General features: G+C 49.2%; 1 protein-coding gene and 1 pseudogene across 2 annotated transcripts in view; both read left to right on the top strand.

Annotated features, from left to right (window-relative positions):
• The window catches only part of SCAPER (S-phase cyclin A associated protein in the ER), a 3,157,511-nt gene that overhangs the window by 2,766,175 nt on the left and 368,907 nt on the right, over positions 1 to 22,429 (top strand). For both annotated transcript variants that reach the window (XM_086959426.1, XM_086959427.1), the window contains exon 29: positions 11,063 to 11,212. In XM_086959426.1, the coding sequence (XP_086815552.1) occupies positions 11,063 to 11,212 (150 nt within the window). The remainder of the gene's footprint in view (positions 1 to 11,062; positions 11,213 to 22,429) is intronic.
• On the top strand, positions 4,852 to 5,482 carry LOC147729136 (serine/arginine-rich splicing factor 2 pseudogene; annotated as a pseudogene).

Below are 22,429 nucleotides of genomic sequence, written 5' to 3'. Positions count from 1 at the left end.
ACTGCATTCCTGGTTGCCGTCACCTCTGCTAGGAGAGTGAGTGAGCTCCAGGCTTTGTCTTCTCAACCTCCTTTCCTTCCTGTCCATCCGGACAAAGTTGTCTTGAGAGCGCGTCCCTCCTTTCTGCCCAGGGTAGTCACAGCCTTCCACATCGGGCAGTCCATCACCTTGCCCACCTTCTTTCCGCCTCCGCATGCCTCGAAAGAGGAAGAGAGGCTCCACCGTCTGGACCCAAAACGTGCGCTCTCATACTATCCGGACCGCACAGGCCAGTTCTGGGTGAATGACCAACTCTTTGTTGCTTAAGTGGGCGCTAAGAAGGGAAGGGCGGTGCACAAACGTACCATTTCTCGAAGGGTCGTCTTGTGAATCAAGGCTGGTTATTCACTTGCTAAAAAGGAGTCTCCTGTGGGGCTATGTGCCCATTCCACTTGGGCCACGGTGGCTACTACTGCCCTGGGTCAAGGAGTCCCCTTGCAGGACATCTGTCAGGCAGCTACGTGGCCTTGCTGCACACGTTCGCTAGACACTACTGCCTGGACAGTCAAGTCCGGAGAGATGCTTTTTTCTGCCGTTCCGTTCTCCAGGACTTTCTGATGTGATTATTGGTTCGCAGACCCACCACCGGGGTTGGTATTGCTGGGGTATCTATTCTAAGGTAAGGAATCTAATACTAACCTGTTTCTTTCAGATGCACAAGTTACTTACCTTCGGTAACGATATATCTGTAAGAAACAGTAGTTAGTATTAGATTCCTAACCGCCCCACCCATCCTCCCCGTTCTGCGAACCGATATCTAGGGTTAAGGTCATCCCTCTGAGGGCCCTAGTTTCATGGCACCAGTGTTGTTTTTTATCATGGCTCTGCGTTTCTGGCACGGAACAGCTGTGTATAAGAACTGACGTTGGCACGCAAGGGCGGCGTCTAAGTACTCTGGCGACGTCATCCCGATGCCGCAACTGACGCGGACGCCTACCGACGCGCAGTGGTACTGCTACGCAAAAATTTCCGGATCCAGGCTGACGCCTGGGGATATCCTAAGGTAAGGAATCTAATACTAACTACTGTTTCTTACAGATATATTGTTACCGAAGGTAAGTAACTTGTGTTTCAATGTCGGTAGCCCTTCGACGCTACTCCTGGCTGCGGTCGACTGGTTTCTCTGGCGATGTCCAGAACACCCTGATGGACAGGCCTTTTGATGGTCGTCGCCTGTTCGGAGACAAAGCAGATAGTGTACTAGAGCATTTCAAGGACTCTCGGGCTACGGCCAAGTCCTTGGGCCTCTCCACCACACGCCCTGCATTGTCTGCTTTTCGCCCCTTTCGTGGTTATGGACATGGCTGGAACATCAGGTGGTTCAACACCTGGCAGGTTCACTTAACGCCAGGGAGGACAAACTCAACAGCAGGTGCAAGATGAATCACGAATTGTGTCTTCACTCGGAGGTGGTACAAGGTCTCTTTCAACAGTGGGGAGAGCCTTGGTTAAATTTATTCACCACAGAAGAGAATGTGCAATGTCAGCAGTTCAGTGCTTTGGAATTTCCAAGGCGGCACTCACTAGGCAATGCTTTTCGTCGCAAGTGGAGTTGTGGTCTTCTGTACGCCTTTTCCCCTATACCACTGCTGCCCAGAATGCTGAAGAAGATCAAGCGCGACCGGGCCCAAGTCATTTTTGTGTCTCCACATTGAGCACGAAGAGTCTGGTATCCAGAGCTGCTCAACATGGTCATCGATCCCCTTATCTGACTGCCTCTTCAGGAGGATCTTCTGTTGCAGCAGCAGGGGATGGTCCTCCAGCTGAACCTCTCCACCCTCAATCTCCTTGCGTGGAGATTGAGCGGAAGCAGTTGACACCATTTGACCTGCCTCCCGAAGTCTTTGATGTTATCTTGGCAGCCAGGCGTCCCTCCACTAAGACGGTATACGCCTGTAGATGGAACAAATTTGTGGCATGGTGCGCAGCGAAAGCTGTGGATCCCCTTTCTGCCCCTCTTTCTGAAGTTCTCTTGTTTCTTCTTTCTTTTGCCCAGCAGGGCTCTGCTCTGGACACTCTTAAGGGCTACCTCTCGGGCCATATCAGCCTTTCTTAGGCTTCCTGATCAGCCTTCTCTTTTAAAGTCCCCTGTTGTAAATCGCTTTCTTAAGGGCATTACTCATCTTTTCCCTCCTGTTCCATTCGTAATGCCTCAGAGGGACTTGAGCATGTTTCTTACTTACCTTATGTGCTCTCCCTTTGAGTTGCTTCATAACTGTCCTCTCAGACTTCTTACTCTAAAGACTGCTTTTCTGGTTGCCATCACCTCTGCTCGTAGGCTGAGTGAGCTACACGCTTTTTCTTCAAAGCCTCCTTTTCTGGCTGTTCATCCGGTCAAGGTTTTCCTAAGAACCAGAGTTTCCTTTCTTCCCTAGGTGGTTACTTCTTTTCATATTGCCCATCTTCTTTCTGCATCCTTCTAAGGCGGGAGAGAGACTCCACCGTCTGGACCCAAAACATGCGCTTTCATTTTATTTGGATCACACGAAGCAATATCGTGTTTATGACCAGCCCTTTGTTGGCTATGTGGGCCCCTAGAAAGGTTGGGCTGTGCACAAACAGACCATCTCTAGGTGGGTCATTTTTTTGCATTAAGGCCTGCTATTCCTTGGCAAAAAAGGAGCCCTCAGCGGGGCTGCTCGGCCATTCCACCAGGGCGACGGCAGCTACTACTGCTTTGGGACTAGAAGTCCTCCACAATGACATCGGTCAGGCAGCTACGTGGGCATCTCTGCACACATTCACAAAACAAAATGCCTGGACAGCCAAGTCCAGAGAGAAGTTTTTTTTGGCCTTCTGTTCTCCAGGACTCTCTGGTGTGAACTTGGTTCGCAGACCCACTCCGGGGTTTGTATTGCTGGGGTATCTATTCTAAGGTAAGGCATCTATAACTGTTTCTTTCAAATGAACAAGTAACTTACCTTCGGTATTGATATATCTGTAAGAAACATAGGTTAGTTATAGATTCCTTACCGTCCCACCCATCCTCCCCGTTCTGTTAGCTGACTTCTAGGGTTAAGGATTTCCTTTCAGGGCCCTAGTTTTGTGCACCAGTGGTCAGTGTCTTGCATGGCTCTGCGCTTCTAGTGTGGAAATTCGTGTACAGAACTGACAGCGAGCAAGGGTGTAATCTAAGTAGCTGCCGCAACGTCATACCTGCGACCACGACGCTAGCGGAGAACACGGAGCCGACCGACTCCACCTTTCGATGCGCAGCGGTACTGCTGCCGAAAAAATTCTCCGGATCTAGTCCAACGCCTGGGGGTAATTCAAAGGTAAGGAATCTATAACTAACCTATTTTTCTTACAGATATATTGTTACGGAAGGTAAGTAACTCGTTCTATTGGCGCCTTTGTTTTCAATTATGGGAACTAGACACCGGTTGTGATGTCCGATATATTGTGTTCATATATAAGCTCCTGCAAGACATCTTGAAAGGCCCTGTAGTGCTGAAACAGATGAGTATCACAATCAAACAATAAAAGCATCACCAGGACAAATGCAGGCTACGGAGATAGATTTCTCTACTCGCCACATTTGTTTATTGCAATCTCAAGAGAGACTACGCGTCACTTCTCTTGCCTGATTAAATATTGTGAAAGAAACCATTTAGAATTAGGGGTGGGCAATATATACTGCTCTGCTGGCGAGTTTTGGCCTAATTCCACCAACTGCCCCGTGGCAGAGTTTTTTCTTAGAGGCAACGCGCCAACTGTAAGTCCCCTATCGCAATTTTCGCTCGCTATGAGGGCACCTGGCGAGAGTTCCCCAACGTGAACGGTTGCGTGAGATCGCAACCGTTTGCAGTCAGAAAATCAACTTGAGAGCCTGCGCCCACTGGCACGCCACATGGTGCAGTTTGTGCAGATTTTTCAGTAGGAAATGAACTCCTGTCGCTAAATGACAGCACAAGCAGTGCGACATGCTTATTTCTGCCCGTTTGTGCAATTCAGCAAAATCTCGCTGGTTTTTAGGTCGAGCCTGGGAACACGCATCCGAAGGATGCGGTCCAGGTGGAGAACTATAGCGAGCTGACACGGGGAAATGACGGACAAGAAACTGTCACGCGCTTCTCCCCGGCTGGATTCAGCTGCTTGCACGCGCACCAACATTCACGCATGCGCACATCACAGCCACACGCATACACAGCACTCACGCATGCGCACATACACACGCATACACAGGCACACCCCCCGTCGCCGCCGCCGCACCTACACGCATACACAGAGACCCCTCCACACACACCAGCCCCTCTCCTCCCGGCTCCACTCACCGGTGTCTGGCGGGCGCTCCCCGGGTCTCCAGGCTCCTTCCCTTCCTCCGCAGCTGCAGGCTCTCCCCACATCACGGGGGCCCGCTGCTGGACAGAAGGCTTCTCTGTGGCCGGGCGGTGGTAGCGCTCGGCGGGGCTCTCTCTCCATATGGGAGCCCCGCCTCCTCAGTGCGCCCGCTTCGCCCCGCGGGTCTTCACCCGGTCCCCCATCTCAGGACCGGGACTTTAAGGGAAACAGTATCCAGGGCTCCTTCCTGGTCACGGGAGCCCCGGGGCCGCAATGCTCACGCCACTTCCTGCTGCCGGCTCCTCTTCCTGGTTGCACGTCATGTCCCGGGCCAGCAGCCAATCAGAGCGCGGCCCGGGAATGACGTCACAGAGGTGTCCCGCAGTACCGCCCCCGGCCTGCCTGACTTCCTGGTCGCAGGAGAATTCTACTGCTGAACTGGGTGTTATAACGCAGTCTCCACATGTAACTGTCTGCAAAGGTAATGCAACACTTTTCAGTTCTCAATTACTTTATTCAGGTTATTTTTTTATTTTAACTAACTTTGGCCAAAGCTCTTGTCAGTGTAGGCGCCCACGCCTGCTGACTTTCACCTTCTGAATAGTTAAGGTTCCGCCCGACGCCTCTCACGGGTTCCCCGGAGATGAGTTACGGCAGGCCGCCGCCTGACGTAGAAGGCATGACGTCCTTGAAGGTGGACAATCTTACCTACAGGACGTCGCCCGAAACACTTCGAAGAGTTTTCGAGAAGTATGGACGAGTAGGCGACGTCTATATCCCCCGCGACCGATACACGAAGGAGAGCCGCGGTTTTGCCTTCGTAAGATTCCATGACAAACGTGATGCCGAGGATGCGATGGACGCCATGGACGGAGCCGTACTGGATGGGCGCGAACTTCGGGTGCAGATGGCTCGTTATGGAAGGCCACCAGACTCACACCATAGCCGCAGGGGACCACCACCCCGAAGATATGGAGGCAGTGGAGGAAGTTATGGACCCCGGAGTCGCAGTCCCAGGAGGCGTCGTCGGTCGAGGTCCCGCAGTCTGAGTCGCTCCAGATCCCGCAGCAGGAGCTGCTACAGCCGATCCAAGTCAAGATCCCGCACACGATCAAGGTCTCGTTCCACATCGAAGTCCCGCTCCGTCCGAAGATGCACGTAGGCCACTGGTATGAATCTCAGCATAGCCGATTCAACCATTCCCCCTTGTGAGGTTGATAAAAGTAGTATCATTCAGTTGAATAGTAATCACAGTGTAATTGTGAGAGAAAAGTATACTTGCACTCTGTAAGAATGATCAGGTCATCAAAATTTTAAGTAGCGTTCTATTTCCTGAGGAGGGTATTGGGGAGGTTTGTGTTGCTGAAGAGTTTCTACTTTTGCGATTGTTGGTTTGCGTTTGTCCCCTTCTGTGCGTGCAGAGTGACAGTGAGTGCAGAGTGCGTGCAGAGTGACAGTAAGTGCAGAGTGCGTGCAGAAACAGTGAGTGCAGAGTGCGTGCAGAGTGACAGTGAGTGCAGAGTGCGTGCAGAGTGACAGTGAGTGCAGGGTGCGTGCAGAGTGACAGTGAGTGCGGAGTGACAGTGAGTGCAGAGTGACAGTGAGTGCGGAGTGACAGTGAGTGCGGAGTGACTTTGAGTGCGGAGTGACAGTGAGTGCGGAGTGACAGTGAGTGCGGAGTGACAGTGAGTGCGGAGTGACAGTGAGTGCGGAGTGACAGTGAGTGCAGAGTGACTGAGTGCAGAGTGAATGCAGAGTGACAGTGAGTGCAGAGTGACAGTGAGTGCGGAGTGACAGTGAGTGCGGAGTGACAGTGAGTGCGGAGTGACAGTGAGTGCAGAGTGACAGTGAGTGCAGAGTGACAGTGAGTGCAGAGTGACAGTGAGTGCAGAGTGCGTGCAGAAACAGTGAGTGCAGAGTGCGTGCAGAGTGACAGTGAGTGCAGAGTGCGTGCAGAGTGACAGTGAGTGCAGGGTGCGTGCAGAGTGACAGTGAGTGCAGGGTGAGTGCAGAGTGCAGAGTGAGTGCAGAGTGACAGCGAGTGCAGAGTGAGTGCAGTGACAGTGAGTGCAGAGTGACAGTGAGTGCAGAGTGCGTGCAGAGTGACAGTGCGTGCAGAGTGACAGTGCGTGCAGAGTGACAGTGAGTGCAGAGTGACAGTGAGTGCAGAGTGACAGTGAGTGCAGAGTGCGTGCAGAAACAGTGAGTGCAGAGTGCGTGCAGAGTGACAGTGAGTGCAGAGTGCGTGCAGAGTGACAGTGAGTGCAGAGTGACAGTGAGTGCAGAGTGACAGTGAGTGCAGAGTGACAGTGAGTGCAGAGTGACAGTGAGTGCAGAGTGCGGGCAGAAACAGTGAGTGCAGGGTGAGTGCAGAGTGACAGTGAGTGCAGGGTGAGTGCAGAGTGACAGTGAGTGCAGAGTGAGTGCAGTGACAGTGAGTGCAGAGTGACAGTGAGTGCAGAGTGACAGTGAGTGCAGAGTGACAGTGAGTGCAGAGTGTGCAGAGTGACAGTGAGTGCAGAGTGTGCAGAGTGACAGTGAGTGCAGAGTGTGCAGAGTGACAGTGAGTGCAGAGTGACAGTGAGTGCAGAGTGACAGTGCGTGCAGAGTGACAGTGCGTGCAGAGTGACAGTGCGTGCAGAGTGACAGTGCGTGCAGAGTGACAGTGCGTGCGGAGTGACAGTGAGTGCAGAGTGAATGCAGAGTGACAGTGAGTGCAGAGTGAGTGCAGAGTGACAGTGAGTGCGGAGTGACAGTGAGTGCAGAGTGAATGCAGAGTGACAGTGAGTGCAGAGTGAGTGCAGAGTGACAGTGAGTGCGGAGTGACAGTGAGTGCGGAGTGACAGTGAGTGCAGAGTGACTGAGTGCAGAGTGAATGCAGAATGACAGTGAGTGCAGAGTGAGTGCAGAGTGACAGTGAGGGCGGAGTGACAGTGAGGGCGGAGTGACAGTGAGTGCGGAGTGACAGTGAGTGCAGAGTGACTGAGTGACTGAGTGCAGAGTGACAGTGAGTGCAGAGTGAGTGCGGAGTGACAGTGAGTGCGGAGTGACAGTGAGTGCGGAGTGACAGTGAGTGCGGAGTGACAGTGAGTGCGGAGTGACAGTGAGTGCAGAGTGACAGTGAGTGCAGAGTGACAGTGAGTTCAGAGTGACAGTGAGTGCAGAGTGACAGTGAGTGCAGAGTGACAGTGAGTGCAGAGTGACAGTGAGTGCAGAGTGCGGGCAGAAACAGTGAGTGCAGGGTGAGTGCAGAGTGACAGTGAGTGCAGGGTGAGTGCAGAGTGACAGTGAGTGCAGAGTGAGTGCAGTGACAGTGAGTGCAGAGTGACAGTGAGTGCAGAGTGACAGTGAGTGCAGAGTGCGTGCAGAAACAGTGAGTGCAGAGTGCGTGCAGAGTGACAGTGAGTGCAGAGTGCGTGCAGAGTGACAGTGAGTGCAGGGTGCGTGCAGAGTGACAGTGAGTGCAGGGTGAGTGCAGAGTGCAGAGTGAGTGCAGAGTGACAGTGAGTGCAGAGTGAGTGCAGTGACAGTGAGTGCAGAGTGACAGTGAGTGCAGAGTGCGTGCAGAGTGACAGTGAGTGCAGAGTGACAGTGAGTGCAGAGTGACAGTGAGTGCAGAGTGACAGTGAGTGCAGAGTGACAGTGAGTGCAGAGTGACAGTGAGTGCAGAGTGACAGTGAGTGCAGAGTGACAGTGAGTGCAGAGTGCGTGCAGAAACAGTGAGTGCAGAGTGCGTGCAGAGTGACAGTGAGTGCAGAGTGCGTTCAGAGTGACAGTGCGTGCAGAGTGACAGTGAGTGCAGAGTGACAGTGAGTGCAGAGTGACAGTGAGTGCAGAGTGACAGTGAGTGCAGAGTGACAGTGAGTGCAGAGTGCGGGCAGAAACAGTGAGTGCAGGGTGAGTGCAGAGTGACAGTGAGTGCAGGGTGAGTGCAGAGTGACAGTGAGTGCAGAGTGACAGTGAGTGCAGAGTGACAGTGAGTGCAGAGTGACAGTGAGTGCAGAGTGGCAGTGCGTGCAGAGTGACAGTGCGTGCGGAGTGACAGTGCGTGCAGAGTGACAGTGAGTGACAGTGAGTGCAGAGTGACAGTGAGTGCAGAGTGACAGTGAGTGCAGAGTGACAGTGAGTGCAGAGTGACAGTGCGTGCAGAGTGACAGTGAGTGACAGTGAGTGCAGAGTGACAGTGAGTGCAGAGTGACAGTGAGTGCAGAGTGACAGTGCGTGCAGAGTGACAGTGCGTGCAGAGTGACAGTGCGTGCAGAGTGACAGTGCGTGCAGAGTGACAGTGCGTGCAGAGTGACAGTGAGTGCAGAGTGACAGTGAGTGCAGAGTGCGTGCAGAGTGACAGTGCGTGCAGAGTGACAGTGCGTGCAGAGTGACAGTGCGTGCAGAGTGACAGTGCGTGCAGAGTGACAGTGCGTGCAGAGTGACAGTGAGTGACAGTGAGTGCAGAGTGACAGTGCGTGCAGAGTGACAGTGAGTGCAGAGTGACAGTGAGTGCAGAGTGACAGTGCGTGCAGAGTGACAGTGCGTGCAGAGTGACAGTGAGTGCAGAGTGACAGTGAGTGCAGAGTGCGTGCAGAGTGACAGTGAGTGCAGAGTGACAGTGAGTGCAGAGTGACAGTGAGTGCAGAGTGACAGTGAGTGCAGAGTGACAGTGAGTGCAGAGTGACAGTGAGTGCAGAGTGACAGTGAGTGCAGAGTGCGTGCAGAGTGACAGTGAGTGCAGAGTGCGTGCAGAGTGACAGTGAGTGCAGAGTGACAGTGAGTGCAGAGTGACAGTGAGTGCAGAGTGACAGTGAGTGCAGCGTGACAGTGAGTGCAGAGTGACAGTGAGTGCAGCGTGACAGTGAGTGCAGAGTGACAGTGAGTACAGTCACTCAGCACCACCACATTATCACTCAGAACCACCACAGCATCACTCAGAACCACCACAGCACCACTCAGCACCACCACAGCATCACTCAGCATCACTCAGCATCACCACAGCACCACCACAGCACCACCACAGCACCACCACAGCACCACCACAGCACCACCACAGCACCACTCAGCACCACCACAGCATCACTCAGCATCACCACAGCCCCATTCAGCACCACCACAGCCCCATTCAGCACCACCACAGCATCACTCAGCACCACCACAGCACAAATATGTTCTCTCAATGTTTCAATCTTTATTACAAATGTCACAAAAAGATGTTAATATTTCACTTCTGTTCTTGGATTTTCGTTACAATAAAATACACTGAACATAATCTTCACAAAAGTTATTTACAAAAGTTTAAGCTATTGCCATTATAAATTACAATCACGTGCAGAGTGACAGTGAGTGCAGGGTGCGTGCAGAGTGACAGTGAGTGCAGGGTGAGTGCAGAGTGAGTGCAGAGTGACAGTGAGTGCAGAGTGAGTGCAGTGACAGTGAGTGCAGAGTGACAGTGAGTGCAGAGTGACAGTGAGTGCAGAGTGACAGTGAGTGCAGAGTGACAGTGAGTGCAGAGTGCGTGCAGAGTGACAGTGAGTGCATAGTGACAGTGAGTGCAGAGTGACAGTGAGTGCAGAGTGACAGTGAGTGCAGAGTGACAGTGAGTGCAGAGTGCGTGCAGAGTGACAGTGAGTACAGAGTGCGTGCAGAGTGACAGTGCGTGCAGAGTGACAGTGAGTGCAGAGTGACAGTGAGTGCAGAGTGACAGTGAGTGCAGAGTGACAGTGAGTGCAGAGTGACAGTGAGTACAGTCACTCAGCACCACCACATTATCACTCAGAACCACCACAGCATCACTCAGAACCACCACAGCACCACTCAGCATCACTCAGCATCACTCAGCACCACCACAGCACCACCACAGCACCACCATAGCACCACTCAGCACCACCATAGCACCACTCAGCACCACCACAGCATCACTCAGCACCACCACAGCCCCATTCAGCACCACCACAGCCCCATTCAGCACCACCACAGCATCACTCAGCACCACCACAGCACAAATATGTTCTCTCAATGTTTCAAGCTTTATTACAAATGTCACAAAAAGATGTTAATATTTCACTTCTGTTCTTGGATTTCGTTACAATAAAATACACTGAACATAATCTTCACAAAAGTTATTTACAAAAGTTTAAGCTATTGCCATTATAAATTACAATCACTTTTATTAAGTATTAAAAAAAATTAAAAGCCATTGTTATTTGTAATATCAATACATCTAAGTCACGTAAATACAAATGTTGCATTACAAATGCTATAGGTGTCACATTTGCGAAAGTTATAACTATTGGCATTGTAAATGACAAAGCTATTAATTTAGCTATTTTCAAAACCAACACATAAATGAACATTTGGTGAATTACCATTAAAATATTTGACTTTTTTACTAAGATATTATTGTACTCTTTTATGCAAACAAAATTTAGATACTGCATAAATAACTTTAATAAAACATATTTTATATGTAGCTTTTTATGTAAAAAAATAACTATAGCACAAAGCAAAAAACAATTGCCATTTACAATGCTAATAGCTCAAACTTAAATAATGCGAGACCTATTGCATTGCAAATGCTTGTTTTGTAATTCCGCTGAACTATACGAGTTCCACCCATGCCTATTTAGAAGCAAATATTATGCTCAAGACTTGAGTAGAACTTGTATTTGGTCAATTCTGATATTGTTAATTTAAATCACGGTTGCTTAGATTGGTGAAATACATTAATTATTCAATTCTTTATTTTGTTCAGTCTGTTGTAGGTGCTGAGGGTTTGTCCTTGGCCTTCCGCCATGTTATCAGCTCCTTACTTTGGTACTGTGCACAATATACCTGTGAAGATCTCCTTCACGAAGTCATTATTTGTGTTGGATATTTTACCGTAAATCATTCAGATAATCAGGTAAGAGCATTTCGTGTTACTTAATATGCAGATATCTTTTTTTAAAGCAATTATGTTCTGCAGTCATTAGTATGTTTTTTTCCCTTGGGCTGATAAAAGAAAATGCACTTAGTGCTTCAGTTACAATTGTTGTTATTGTACATTTTACTTATGACTGTTGGATTTAATGTGGCAATTTCGAAATCCTGTTTCAAATAATTTTTCGACCCTACTGCCCACTTACAACAGAATGATTTTCATCAGTATAGTGTAGTTTCACGAGTAGTTAAATGTAGGATCAAAAGTAGTAAAATGTGTGTTCCAGTGGAGAAAAGGGGTCATTGGAAATGTGGGAAACAATTGTAAATTCTGACTCTGTAGATGCTCAGAGACATTAACTGATTTCCTACTTTTAGTTTGAATGTTTCTGTTTATTTGTATAGAGCAAACCGAGTCTGGAGCAACTGAGCAATGTACATGTCCAGCAACCAAGATTATGATTGAAGATCTTTTACAGAGGAGAGGGAGGGCTACATGAGTGTTTAAAGGGGATGTTAGCATGAAGTGAGGCTTTTTTCTTAAAAGGAGGACAGTGTGGGCACTTGTGGTGGGTCGGGGGATGTTGTTTAATACCCTGGGTGTGTGGATGGAGATGGCCTGCTATTGTCTTTGACATTTCTTAATTTCCAGCCTAGCTTTATTCTTGCTGTGTGTTGTAATCTGTCACAGGTGATTTGCCAGCCAGTTAGGTTGGGGTATCTTTAATGAGGTGTGCTGTCTAATGTAGAATGCATTTCAGGATGGCCACTCTGGTGTCGAAGAGACTTAGCATACTATCGTTACCTTTGTTGACATGCAAGAATATGAGGTCTTGCACAGCAGATCGGAATGGCTGGTACTATGCCATCTTGGTTTTCTTGTCAATCTGTTCCTCGAGGAGGAGATTAGTGTCTGGGGTGAATTAGAGGGAATTGACACCGGCAGATAGTTGTATGTTCATGTTATACAATTTAATGCCCTCGAGCCAGGTTTGGCATTGATGTTGCTTGTTGTAAGTGGAATGTAGACTTGTTGGGCTTTAGTTTTGAAAGAAGTTCAGGCAATCCTAGAGCTGGTGAATGTTGATCAGAGGAGACTTTCATGTAGATTTTTATTTTTTTAAATTTTTTTATATATATTTTTATTGAAAGAAGAAAAACAAGAGGCATTATTACACATATCAGGTGTCATGCGGTAAAATACATTGCAACGGTGAGTAGGCGAATAAGCCAATATAGTAAAAGTCAGTGTACAGGAGAGTAGGACGTCAACATTAAAAGGGATATAAAAAGAGAGTTACACTACGATCCACAACCCTGTTAAGCTGACGCCAGCAAATTCCATCTATCTCACGATTCAGGATAGTTAAGACCAAAGCAGACACCCGGATCATGTGAAAGAGATCGATTCAGGATAAGCAACCCGCCTCTCGTAAAAAGGGGGAAAAAGAAAAGAAAAAGGCCATAGAACTAAACAAAGACAAAATAAAAAACCCTCCCCCGTTCCCCCCACCCTGCACCCCTGCAATGGCTACGGCCTAACCCCACTAGCAGCGTGCCTGTCGCCCCACAACTAAAGCCTAAAAGAAGGTAAAGAGTGGAGGAGGAGATATCATACAGGCTCCCGGCCACCCCTCCCTCCCCGCCAGAAGCAAACTACCTCGTATTATGGTCAAAGCACTGTGAAGCAGCAATTGCAAAAAATTTGGGGGAGTTTGTGAAGACCACCCGACTCCCGCATCATTGTAGGCTACAAGTCCCGTATCGAATAAAGCCGTGTTATCAAACCCATACAATCAGACTCAACCCTGGCCACTCCGATTTTTTGTGCGAGCTCTCTCCGCTCGAACCGCCATCCCAACAGGAGAATCAAAACGTTCAAGAAAGTCAATGTGAGTGCGGTACGATCAAATCCAACGTGTTAGTACCTGAAGTCCACAAATCAAAAGGAGATACCTGTCCACCAACAGTAAGGCACTAGAACGTAATTGAGTCAACTGGGAGAAAAAGAATGATGTATCAATCCGATAGTCACTGATAAAATTATCCAGGAGTATAAAATCGTCTGTGCCCATCTTGGGCGGTATCAGCATTGAGTATGCTGAGTTATTGATAGTTCCAGGCTTGCTAGCTGTTGTTCGGGAGCCGACAGAAAACGCCAGATGAGGTTTCCACTCGGAGCCCCCTATCTCAGGCATGCCCTGCGTCGCGGGTGACAAAACGTGTTCCGAAGCTATTGAAGAGTCGTGGTCCGGTCCCCGACACATACTCTTGGTTGTTACGTCCATTTTGTGGATGATGGCGGTGACCTGCAAATGAAGCGCCCCAATGGCGGCCATTCCGGTCCGCAACGTCGGCGTACATTCCACCCGCTCCATATCTTCTAGCGAAGCGATAAATCAGACCTTTGGTCCCAGAGGTCGACTACTCCAGGGTAACAGGTACAAGCGAGTCTGACATTAACGGAGGGCACCCGTCATTCTCGCGGTCTAGACACCGTCGCCGCAGGCGAGGACCCAAGCCCGTCGACCCCGGGAGGTCAGCAGGGTCTTTGGGCAGCGGACTCCCATCCACAGCAACCGGTGCGTCCAACCGCCGTTTCCTTAAAATCCACCTGGCCACCGTAACACCATCCAAACCGGTCAAGATATTCTCCACTTCGGGAAACTGGACGCCACCCAAGTCACGCGGCTGATGTTGTTCAACTCCAACCCGGATGGGTTAGAAATCGAGGCCCCGGCTTCCACTCTGAGTTAGGCCGAGAATGAAAACACGGCGCAGCTCCATCATTCGAGGAGATGGAAATCTCGGGATTACACCTTTAAGCTCAGCAACACTTCAGCCACACGGGAGTCTGGAACGATTTCAGGATCAATATCAGGATTCATGCGCTACTGGCGGCGGTCGGCGGAGCCGGGAGCTTACACGGCCATCTTGGTTGCAAGCGTAGTTCCTCCTCTTTTCATGTAGATTTTTGTGTCATCCTTGTATTTGTGAATTTTCACGTTGCTTTCTGTGGTCATGAGTGCATTGTCTACTACTTCAGGATGGCTGTATCACTGGTGCAATGTGATATCTGATCAACTTCTAGCAGAAGATTCCTTAACTTAGAATTTTCCCTAGGCATCAGACTGGATCTGGAAACTTTTTTTATATTGTCTTTATTCAGTTTTAAACATGATACATGTTACAATAGGTATTGCATAATAATGATGAGACGTAGCTCCTAATTACAATAAATTGAGGTCCATGCATGAAGAATAAGATACCTACGACAGCATTACACATCATTTTTAATGGGAAACAGGTTATAGTTTGAGTGACAGCTGTTAATTTGTGCAATCTGGCATGAGGGTGCGTACCTGTAGAAGAAGTCTCTGTCAGGGACCCTGGCCAGGTTTGAGAGGATCACTTCTCGGTCCAAAGTGTGTAGATACTGACGGAAGTGGGACCAGATATCCTTGGCCCGTGATGTGAGGGGTTGTAAATTAGCATACTCTTCCCCCAAACGTGTACATCTACTGATGTTTTCAAGCCAGTCTTTGGTTGAGGGTGGTCTGGGCCCCCTCCCACCTCAGGGAGATCTCCCTCTTTCCAAGGAGCAATGCCATAGAGTCTAAACGGCAGATCTCTTGGGACACATTATGATTGTAGCCTAGCAGGGCGACTACCGAATCGGGGGTCAGTTCAAAGTCGGTCATGTTGGAAATCTGATCAAATATATTCTCTCAATATTTAGCGATAACTGAGCATGTCCAGGTGAGCTGAGCAAAATCTGCACTGGGGGCTTGACTTTTGAAGCATGCAGCAGGCCTTTTGGGGTCAAACTTTGCAATGTCTGTCGGAGAAAGATAATATCTGTGTATCAGTTTATTTCTGTGATTAATGGAGACGCGCTTTATTTGCTCACAGCTGTACTTCCATATCTGATCAGTTAATGGAATTCCCACCTCCTTCTCCCAGATCTCCCTTACTCGGGTGGTTGTGTCTTGTACTAGTGCTAAGCTGGCGCAGTATAGTATAGATATCATGTGCCCCCATCTGACGTTTTTGTTACTAATGATAAGGGTGGGAAATCTTCTGGTGGGAGAGGGTATGTAGGTAAGAGAGACCTGAGGGAACTCTGGATTCTCTTGTAGACAAAGAGGGCCATATAGGAGGCATCCCGTCCCATGGTTGTGTCTGCCTGCTGTATAACATGGCCATCAGGGAACAGGTTGCCAATAGTAGAAAGGGAATATTTCATGAGTGTGCGCTTAACTATTACTTCCCTTGTACGTGGAATCCATGGGTTATCGGATATGGGGATGGCTTCGGCATAAACGGGTCCTCCACGCAGTATGAAGTGCATCCTACACCATGCCCAGCACGCCGTTGAGACTGTCTGTATGTCTGCGGTTTCCAGTTGGATACCCCGTGGTAATATTTGAGAATGGAGCAAGCCTTCCAGTCGGGCATGCTCTGGGAGTATATGTGGTATACGGGCGTCAGGGTGGTGTATATATAGTGGCACTGCGTTGCAAGGTAAGAAATCGGGAATACACAGTCCCCTTCGTTAATATTGAAGGGTCAATGTTTCCCAGCGTACTCAGGGGCGACTATCTGCCCATATCAACTGTAGTAGAATGCTACGAAGATTATTGAAGAAGGTTTGTGGGAGTGGGATAGGAATATTGGTGAACGGATATAGAAAACGTGGCAATACCACCATTTTAATAATGGCTACTCTCCCCATTAAGGAAGGCTTTATTCGTGTCTAGTAGGGCCACCACAGCTGGGATGTCAGGCGCCACCTTCTTTAATACTGCAAACAATGTTGGGAGATTAATAGAAGTTGAACGGTGTGGGACGAATCCAGCCTGCACGGTGAGATAATGTGTTCCATCAAAAGGGACATCCTATTGGCTAAAACTTTTGCTAAAATCTTATTGTCTAGGTTGAGTGAGTACATGGTATGATGCACATTTACTGGGGTCTTTGCCAGGTTTCAATAATATCGTGAGGACCGCCTAGCGTAGTGTGGGCGGTAATTCACCTGTGGTTAAGTATTTGTTATATGCAGCAAGGAGTTGTGGTGCCAAATGTTGTTTAAATGCCTTATAGAAAGCTCCAGTGAGCCTATCCAGGCCTGGCGCCTTGGAACCATCTAGATCGGTAATAGTTTGTGTTACCTCTTCCGGGTCTAGTGGTTCGTTGAGAAATTCTTGCTGTCCATTCGAAAGCCACACCATAGCTATGTCTGCAAGGGAGCAGGTGATATCTGATAAGATTCGATGTGTATAGGTTTTGAATTCCTGTAAGATATTTTTGCTGCCTGTAAAGGTGTCTTCAGTATCTGAGCATATGCGGGCTATATAGTTTTGCTGCCTATTTGGGCGTGGTATTCTAGCTAATGTGTACAGGGCGGGTCTTTCGCCCTCCCTGTATTGTCGTGCCCTGGTATGTTTTCCCATGTATTTTATCTCTCTGTCAGCCAAGTTTCGGGACTCTACAAGGAGAGTATGATGGTGGTACGTCAGTTGTGTCCCCACTTTTTCTGCAGTCTCTTCCAGTGTGTGAAGGGCGTTTTCAATTTTCTTTAGTTGTGTGCAGATATGTCGTAATATACCAGAGTGTTTAGAAATGCATTCCCCACGGATATAGGCCTTGAAGGCTTCTTACTGTGTTGCCTAGGTAGAGATTGTGCTTGGGCTTAAGTCAAAATATTCTGTAATGGATGTCAGTAGTTCAGTACACAATACAGAGTCTTAAAGGGTCTCTCCATGCAACCTCCAGCTGTAGGCCGGTGTTCTTGGAAGGATTGTGATGTTGTTAACCCATTGATGCACCATTGGTGAGAGAAACCAATGGTCCAGTCGAAACCAGACATAAAGAGTCCCTGGGCAGTCGGATTGTGAGTGCGCCACGCATCTAATAGAAGATAAGAGTCAATGATGTGTTGGAATGCTTCCCGGGCATGGGGTTTGCTAGAGGGTTTTGCGCTGGTTGTGTCTATTCGTGGGCATTGCTGCATAATTAGGTCCTCTCCCAGCATGCAGAGGTCATTCCCCAATCAGTCTAAGTGGGTATATAGCTTCAGGAAAAACTCTGGGTCGTCAATTTTTGGTGCATAGATATTTAAAATCTTCTGGTCTATTAATGGTCCCTGAACGTATCGATAACTGCCATTTGGGTCTGAGTACTGGGCCTTGAGAATGAATGGCACACTTTTATGAATTAATATGCATGTACCCTTGGAGTATGAGCTGTAGCAGGAGAAACACCTATGTGTTATACACTGCTTTGCGAAGGAGTGTTCGATAAATGGAGATAGCTGTGTCTCCTGTAGTACCAATCTTTGCATTGTCTATTTAAATGGGAGATTACCTCTATCCTTGTCTGCGGGTTGTTAATTCCTCAGATATTCCAGGATATAAAAGATTTCTACTGTTTCTAGCATGTCGAAGGTTACAGTACTGCAGGGGTTTGTTGGGCTTGAATGTCATTAACATTAGGGGAGGATGTGGTTAGTATCATATGCAGTAACACAAGACAATTCGAACTATTCTTCTCAATAACTAGACAAAACAATCCCCAACTATCCCTTTTCCCCTCCCACACCAGATAAAACTTCATCCAGTAAATTCCTAGAACTCTGTGAAAACAGATTAAGATAAACAAAAAAAAATCCTATTATGGTTCCTTTGGCGTACGCCAGGGGGACGTGACGGTCCGGTATAACAAGGTAAGTGCCTGTGTTGTCAACCAACTGCATACTTAAGGAAGCATGTGTGCTAGTTTTTGTGCCTAACGTGCTGCACCTGAAAAGCATCGAGCGGAACCTATCAGTTTCATGATTTGTCTTGTGTGCGCGGTAATGAACGGTTTTGATCATCCATTTCTCGATCAGTATGCATATGTGGGGTATGTGAAGGGGACCCCGCTTGTATCCTCTTGCAGAAGGCAACTGCGTCCACAGTGGTGTCTAAAATTCTGGTGCGTCCTTTATGTTCAATATGAAGATGTGCCGTGTATAACATGGCGTATTTAATGCCCATTTTGCAGTGCGTGCTCTAAACATCATTGAATTTCCTAGGGTACCTATGAAATGGGGGTGTCATTAATTAGGAAAATTGACGCCTATCAAGTTTGCGTCAGTGTACACTTCTACGTTATTTATACTGTGCAGCAGGTGAGGGAAAACACCCTAGACCCTCTAAATGCTGGACCCAAGGACCAGTCAAACCATCAACTCCTATCCTATGCACATGCACTTAATATACAATAAAGGTTCGTCAAACAGTAGGAGCAAAAGAACGAGAATGAGTAATGTATTTTTTTTTTAGTCTTTTCTTTGTCTTTAAGTCAACAACGCCTAACATTTATTGTATATTAAGTGCGTGTGCAGAGGATAGGAGTTGATCATTGAATTTCCACCTGGCCTCCTATACCACAGGTGTAAAATCAGGGAATATTGAGGTGTCAACCCCTTGATATCGCAATGGTCCTTTATCCTTGGCGATTCTGAGTGTACTGTCTCTGTACCTGTAATTAAGGAGGTGTGCAATGATGTACCTGGGAGGTGTGCCCTCTAGGGGACGTGAGCCTACGGATCGATGCGCTCTTCAACTGCGAAGGTCGATGAATAGCTGAAATGGTTAAATAGGTCAGTCAATAGTTGTTCTATAAAGACTTCTGGACGACCCGTATTTGTAGTTTCGGCAATTCCGGAGAGGCGTATATTGTTGCGTGTTACTTCACTTTGAGGTCCTCGTTCTTGACTTCGACTTGTTTCAGTAGGCGTTCAACCTTTTCCAGTTTTTTTTGTGTAGCAGTGGAGGTGTCTTCTCAGTCCGAGACCCTCTTTTCTGCCTCTCCAAGCCGTGCCCCCTGCCGGTCAATCTTCTCCCTCATCTTGTTGATGCGGCCTGCAGGTGTGTCGCAGCGGGCATCCATCGCACTATACCCGGCCTATAGTTCCGCCATCAAGGTCTCCATATTGCCGGCAGATATTTTGTCCTGGCATCTCTCTGTGGAATCCTCTATGTCGGAAAGGGCCCCACGGGTTTCTGTGAATTTGGTGCGGTCAAACGTGAGACGCTGTTGTTTGGGGTCAGTGCGCCCCATACTGGTAAATCTGTCTTCCCTGGATAAGAATTCACAAGACAAGAGTGGGATCGGGTCACTGGGGGTTGGAGTCCGCTTCCTCCACATGGGTTGTGATTACTCCCAGGCCGCAATTATATACATCGAGTATGTGGCATTTCCAGGGCCTGTGTGTGTCTTCATGCACTGCTCAGGGCTCCCTGATGCACCTCTCCAATGCGCCATAAGCAATAAGTGGGGGGGAGGCAGGGGAGGTAAACTGGGCCATAGGTCTTCTGTGTCCTTGTCTCTCACTCGCCGTACCACTGCTCCCCCGACGCAGTGGGGTACTGACACCGTCCAGTTGCAGGGGCCCCCCAGCACGTAGCAGATTATAGGCGGGGGATCAGTCCATACCTGGATCATGACGCCCGGGCCTCTGTTCCCATGTAGGCAGCATGCCTGGTATCTCGGGGGCCCGTCATTCCTCCCAGACAGGGCCCCTTATCCCCAGAAAGATTGCCGTCCCAGATCCAGCCCCCGCCGTTGCGAGTTTTCTCCAGGTGTTACAATGGAGGTTTCGGGAGGAGAGCGGGGGACAGTGAGCCCCTGTGTTAGCGAGACCCTGCGGTCCCGGCCTCAGGCTTGCCCGCGGCCCCTGTCTCGACAGGGCCTCTGAGGCTGTGCTGGCAGTGCCCGCGCCCCCTCAATGTTGATGCCGGCTCCGTCCCTGCGGGATCGCCTATGTCACCCCAGATCGGGTCTCAGGGGTCTGCGAGGTTCTCGCCTAAGTTCTGGATAGAGCGGCAAATAATTTCAGAGACGGTTTTCGGCGATGGCCTACCTGTGCCGGAGCCTCACAAGAATGCGCCCATCTTGGTGACTGTCATGGCCACTCCCTCCGGACCTGGAAACTTTTGATGAGCAATACCCCTGCACGCTGGTAGGTGGCGTCATTTGGCTCTGTGTGGCATTTTCCACACCAGGAATGACATGCTCTGTGCATATATAGGGGTCACCCCAACGTGCTGACATAAGTTATTTTCTTTCCTCAGCGGTGAGTGCTGATCTGCCGAGAGCTACACCCAGTCACTTTTTGACTGATGTTTTCTCGAGTTTTTGTCGGATATGTTTTTCGAGACTTTGTCTTTGAAGATGTCCACCTAAAAGGCTGATTTCAAACCATGTGGTGCCTGTGACCGACAAATGTCGGTGACGGACCCGCATTTGGTTTGCCTTTGGTGTTTAGAGCTCAATCGTGACATGAAGATGTGCAAGGATTGTCTCGCCATGTATCCAAAGCACTGATGGAGCGTCCCTCCAGCTCTAAGCTGCCAAACCCTGATATTTTAGATCTTAGTTGCATGGCAGTTCCCAAGATCATTCATCGAGTCACGCCCGGCGGTCTTTGTCTTTCTCTAAGAAGTCATGAAAATCAAGTAAGGAAAACAAGAAAAGAAGTGAAAAAGGTCTTCGACTTCGCAACAGAAGTCATCGGCGAGTTGCGGGGCTGCAGCAGTCAAGGCGTAGCTCTGTGGTGGCACCTGGGCTATCTCCGCACCTCCCTGAGTTTCCATGAGCTGGAGCAACCCCCGCCCAGCTAAAAGACTATTATGAGGCCATGCACCTCATCTTTGGGCGACCCAACCCTTCTTGAGCGTCTTAGGCTCCAACAGGTCCCGTAGGGGTCTTTCTTGTATCCATCAGCAGGCTTGCACTTGGCACCAGTTGTGCCTTAGGTATTTAATGGCGATCCCAGTGCGGCGCCGGTCGAGCACTCTTGACTTTACCTGGTTCCAGTGACGCCCCCATCTTTATTCCCGACTCCGACACATTGCCAGACGGGCATTGATCAACGTTGGTTATTGCGGCAGACTCCCCATGTTGGATCCAGTGCCTTAGTTCTACGATAGGTCTGGAATGGGTGATGACTGAGAGGAGACTGAAGACCTTCATGGTTACCAGCCCTTAGAAGATACATTTGGTATGAGGATCTGGCAGATGACAGTGGACAGGACACCTCCCCAGATACTGGCCTGGTCTCTCCCCTTACAAGGCGAATATCTTGACAGAGGTGCTATAAACTGCAGTTACGCCATCTGAACCACTGCTCTCTTTCACTGAAGCCATCACTGGCGTCCTGCTCTGGCCTGGTCCAAGCCCTGCACAGGGGCTCCTGTGCACAGGACAATTGCCCGCTGCCAGCACCCCACCCCAGGGACCTCGAGTTTCCTCGCCCAGCACCCTACCCTGGAGAGTGTAGTGGTCCAGGCTTCCAGCTCCAAAATCAACCCCAGTGTATTACCTGCCACTCCACTGGATAGGGAATCCAAGAGGTTGGATATCTTGGGGAAGAGGATGTTCTCTTCTGCCAACCTAGTACTACAGTCAGTGAACGCTGCGTGCCTCTTGAGCCCATACTTCCATATGATCTAGGACTCGGTTGCATAAGTGCTGCCTATGGTTTTAGAGGAGGCTCGAACCATACACTCTCAAGCAGAGGGATGTCTTTGGTGGCTCTTACGGGCCATGCCTGATTGGCTTTTCGAGGGATGTCCAGAACTTGGTAATAGAGATGCCCCTTGATGGCTCCCATCTGTATAGAGAAAAGACAGACTCACTGCTGGAGTTCTTTACGAACAGTAGGGTTCAGCCAGATCTTTTCCACAGACCCTCGCCAAACCCAGTCGGGATTCAGCTCCTTTCGTGCCCTCGAAAGGGGTTTTCAACCACGTCTCTACTCTTGCAGCCACTACGCCCATCAAGGTTCCTAAACTTTTTTCGGCCAAGGATTCGGTTCCCACCGACTATGCAGAAAAGGTAGCCACAAGTGGTGCCAGTCTAACATCCTGGGCTTCCAGTGTGGGTAGGATAAGCACTCACCTGCAACACTGGAGGTCACCTATCCTTTCTCTGTCAGGAAGTGCTGGCTGTCTTGGCCAAGGGAGTCATAGAGAGGGTGCTGGTATCAGAAGTAGGTTGTGGTTTCTATTTCAGCTACTTTCTGTTGCCAAAGGACAGAGGCCTTTGTACTATCCTAGACCTGCGCCTTCTTCTGAAAACAGAGAAATTTTAAATGCTCCTGCTTGCACAAGTCCTGTCTGCCCTGGACCAAGGAGACCAGATGGCAGTGTTG

Source organism: Lissotriton vulgaris, chromosome 2_2 (assembly GCF_964263255.1).
Source record: "Lissotriton vulgaris chromosome 2_2, aLisVul1.2, whole genome shotgun sequence".
Lineage (NCBI taxonomy): Eukaryota > Metazoa > Chordata > Amphibia > Caudata > Salamandridae > Lissotriton > Lissotriton vulgaris.
The sequence above is the reverse complement of the archived record's forward strand: the minus strand, read 5'-3'. Positions and strand labels throughout refer to the sequence as shown.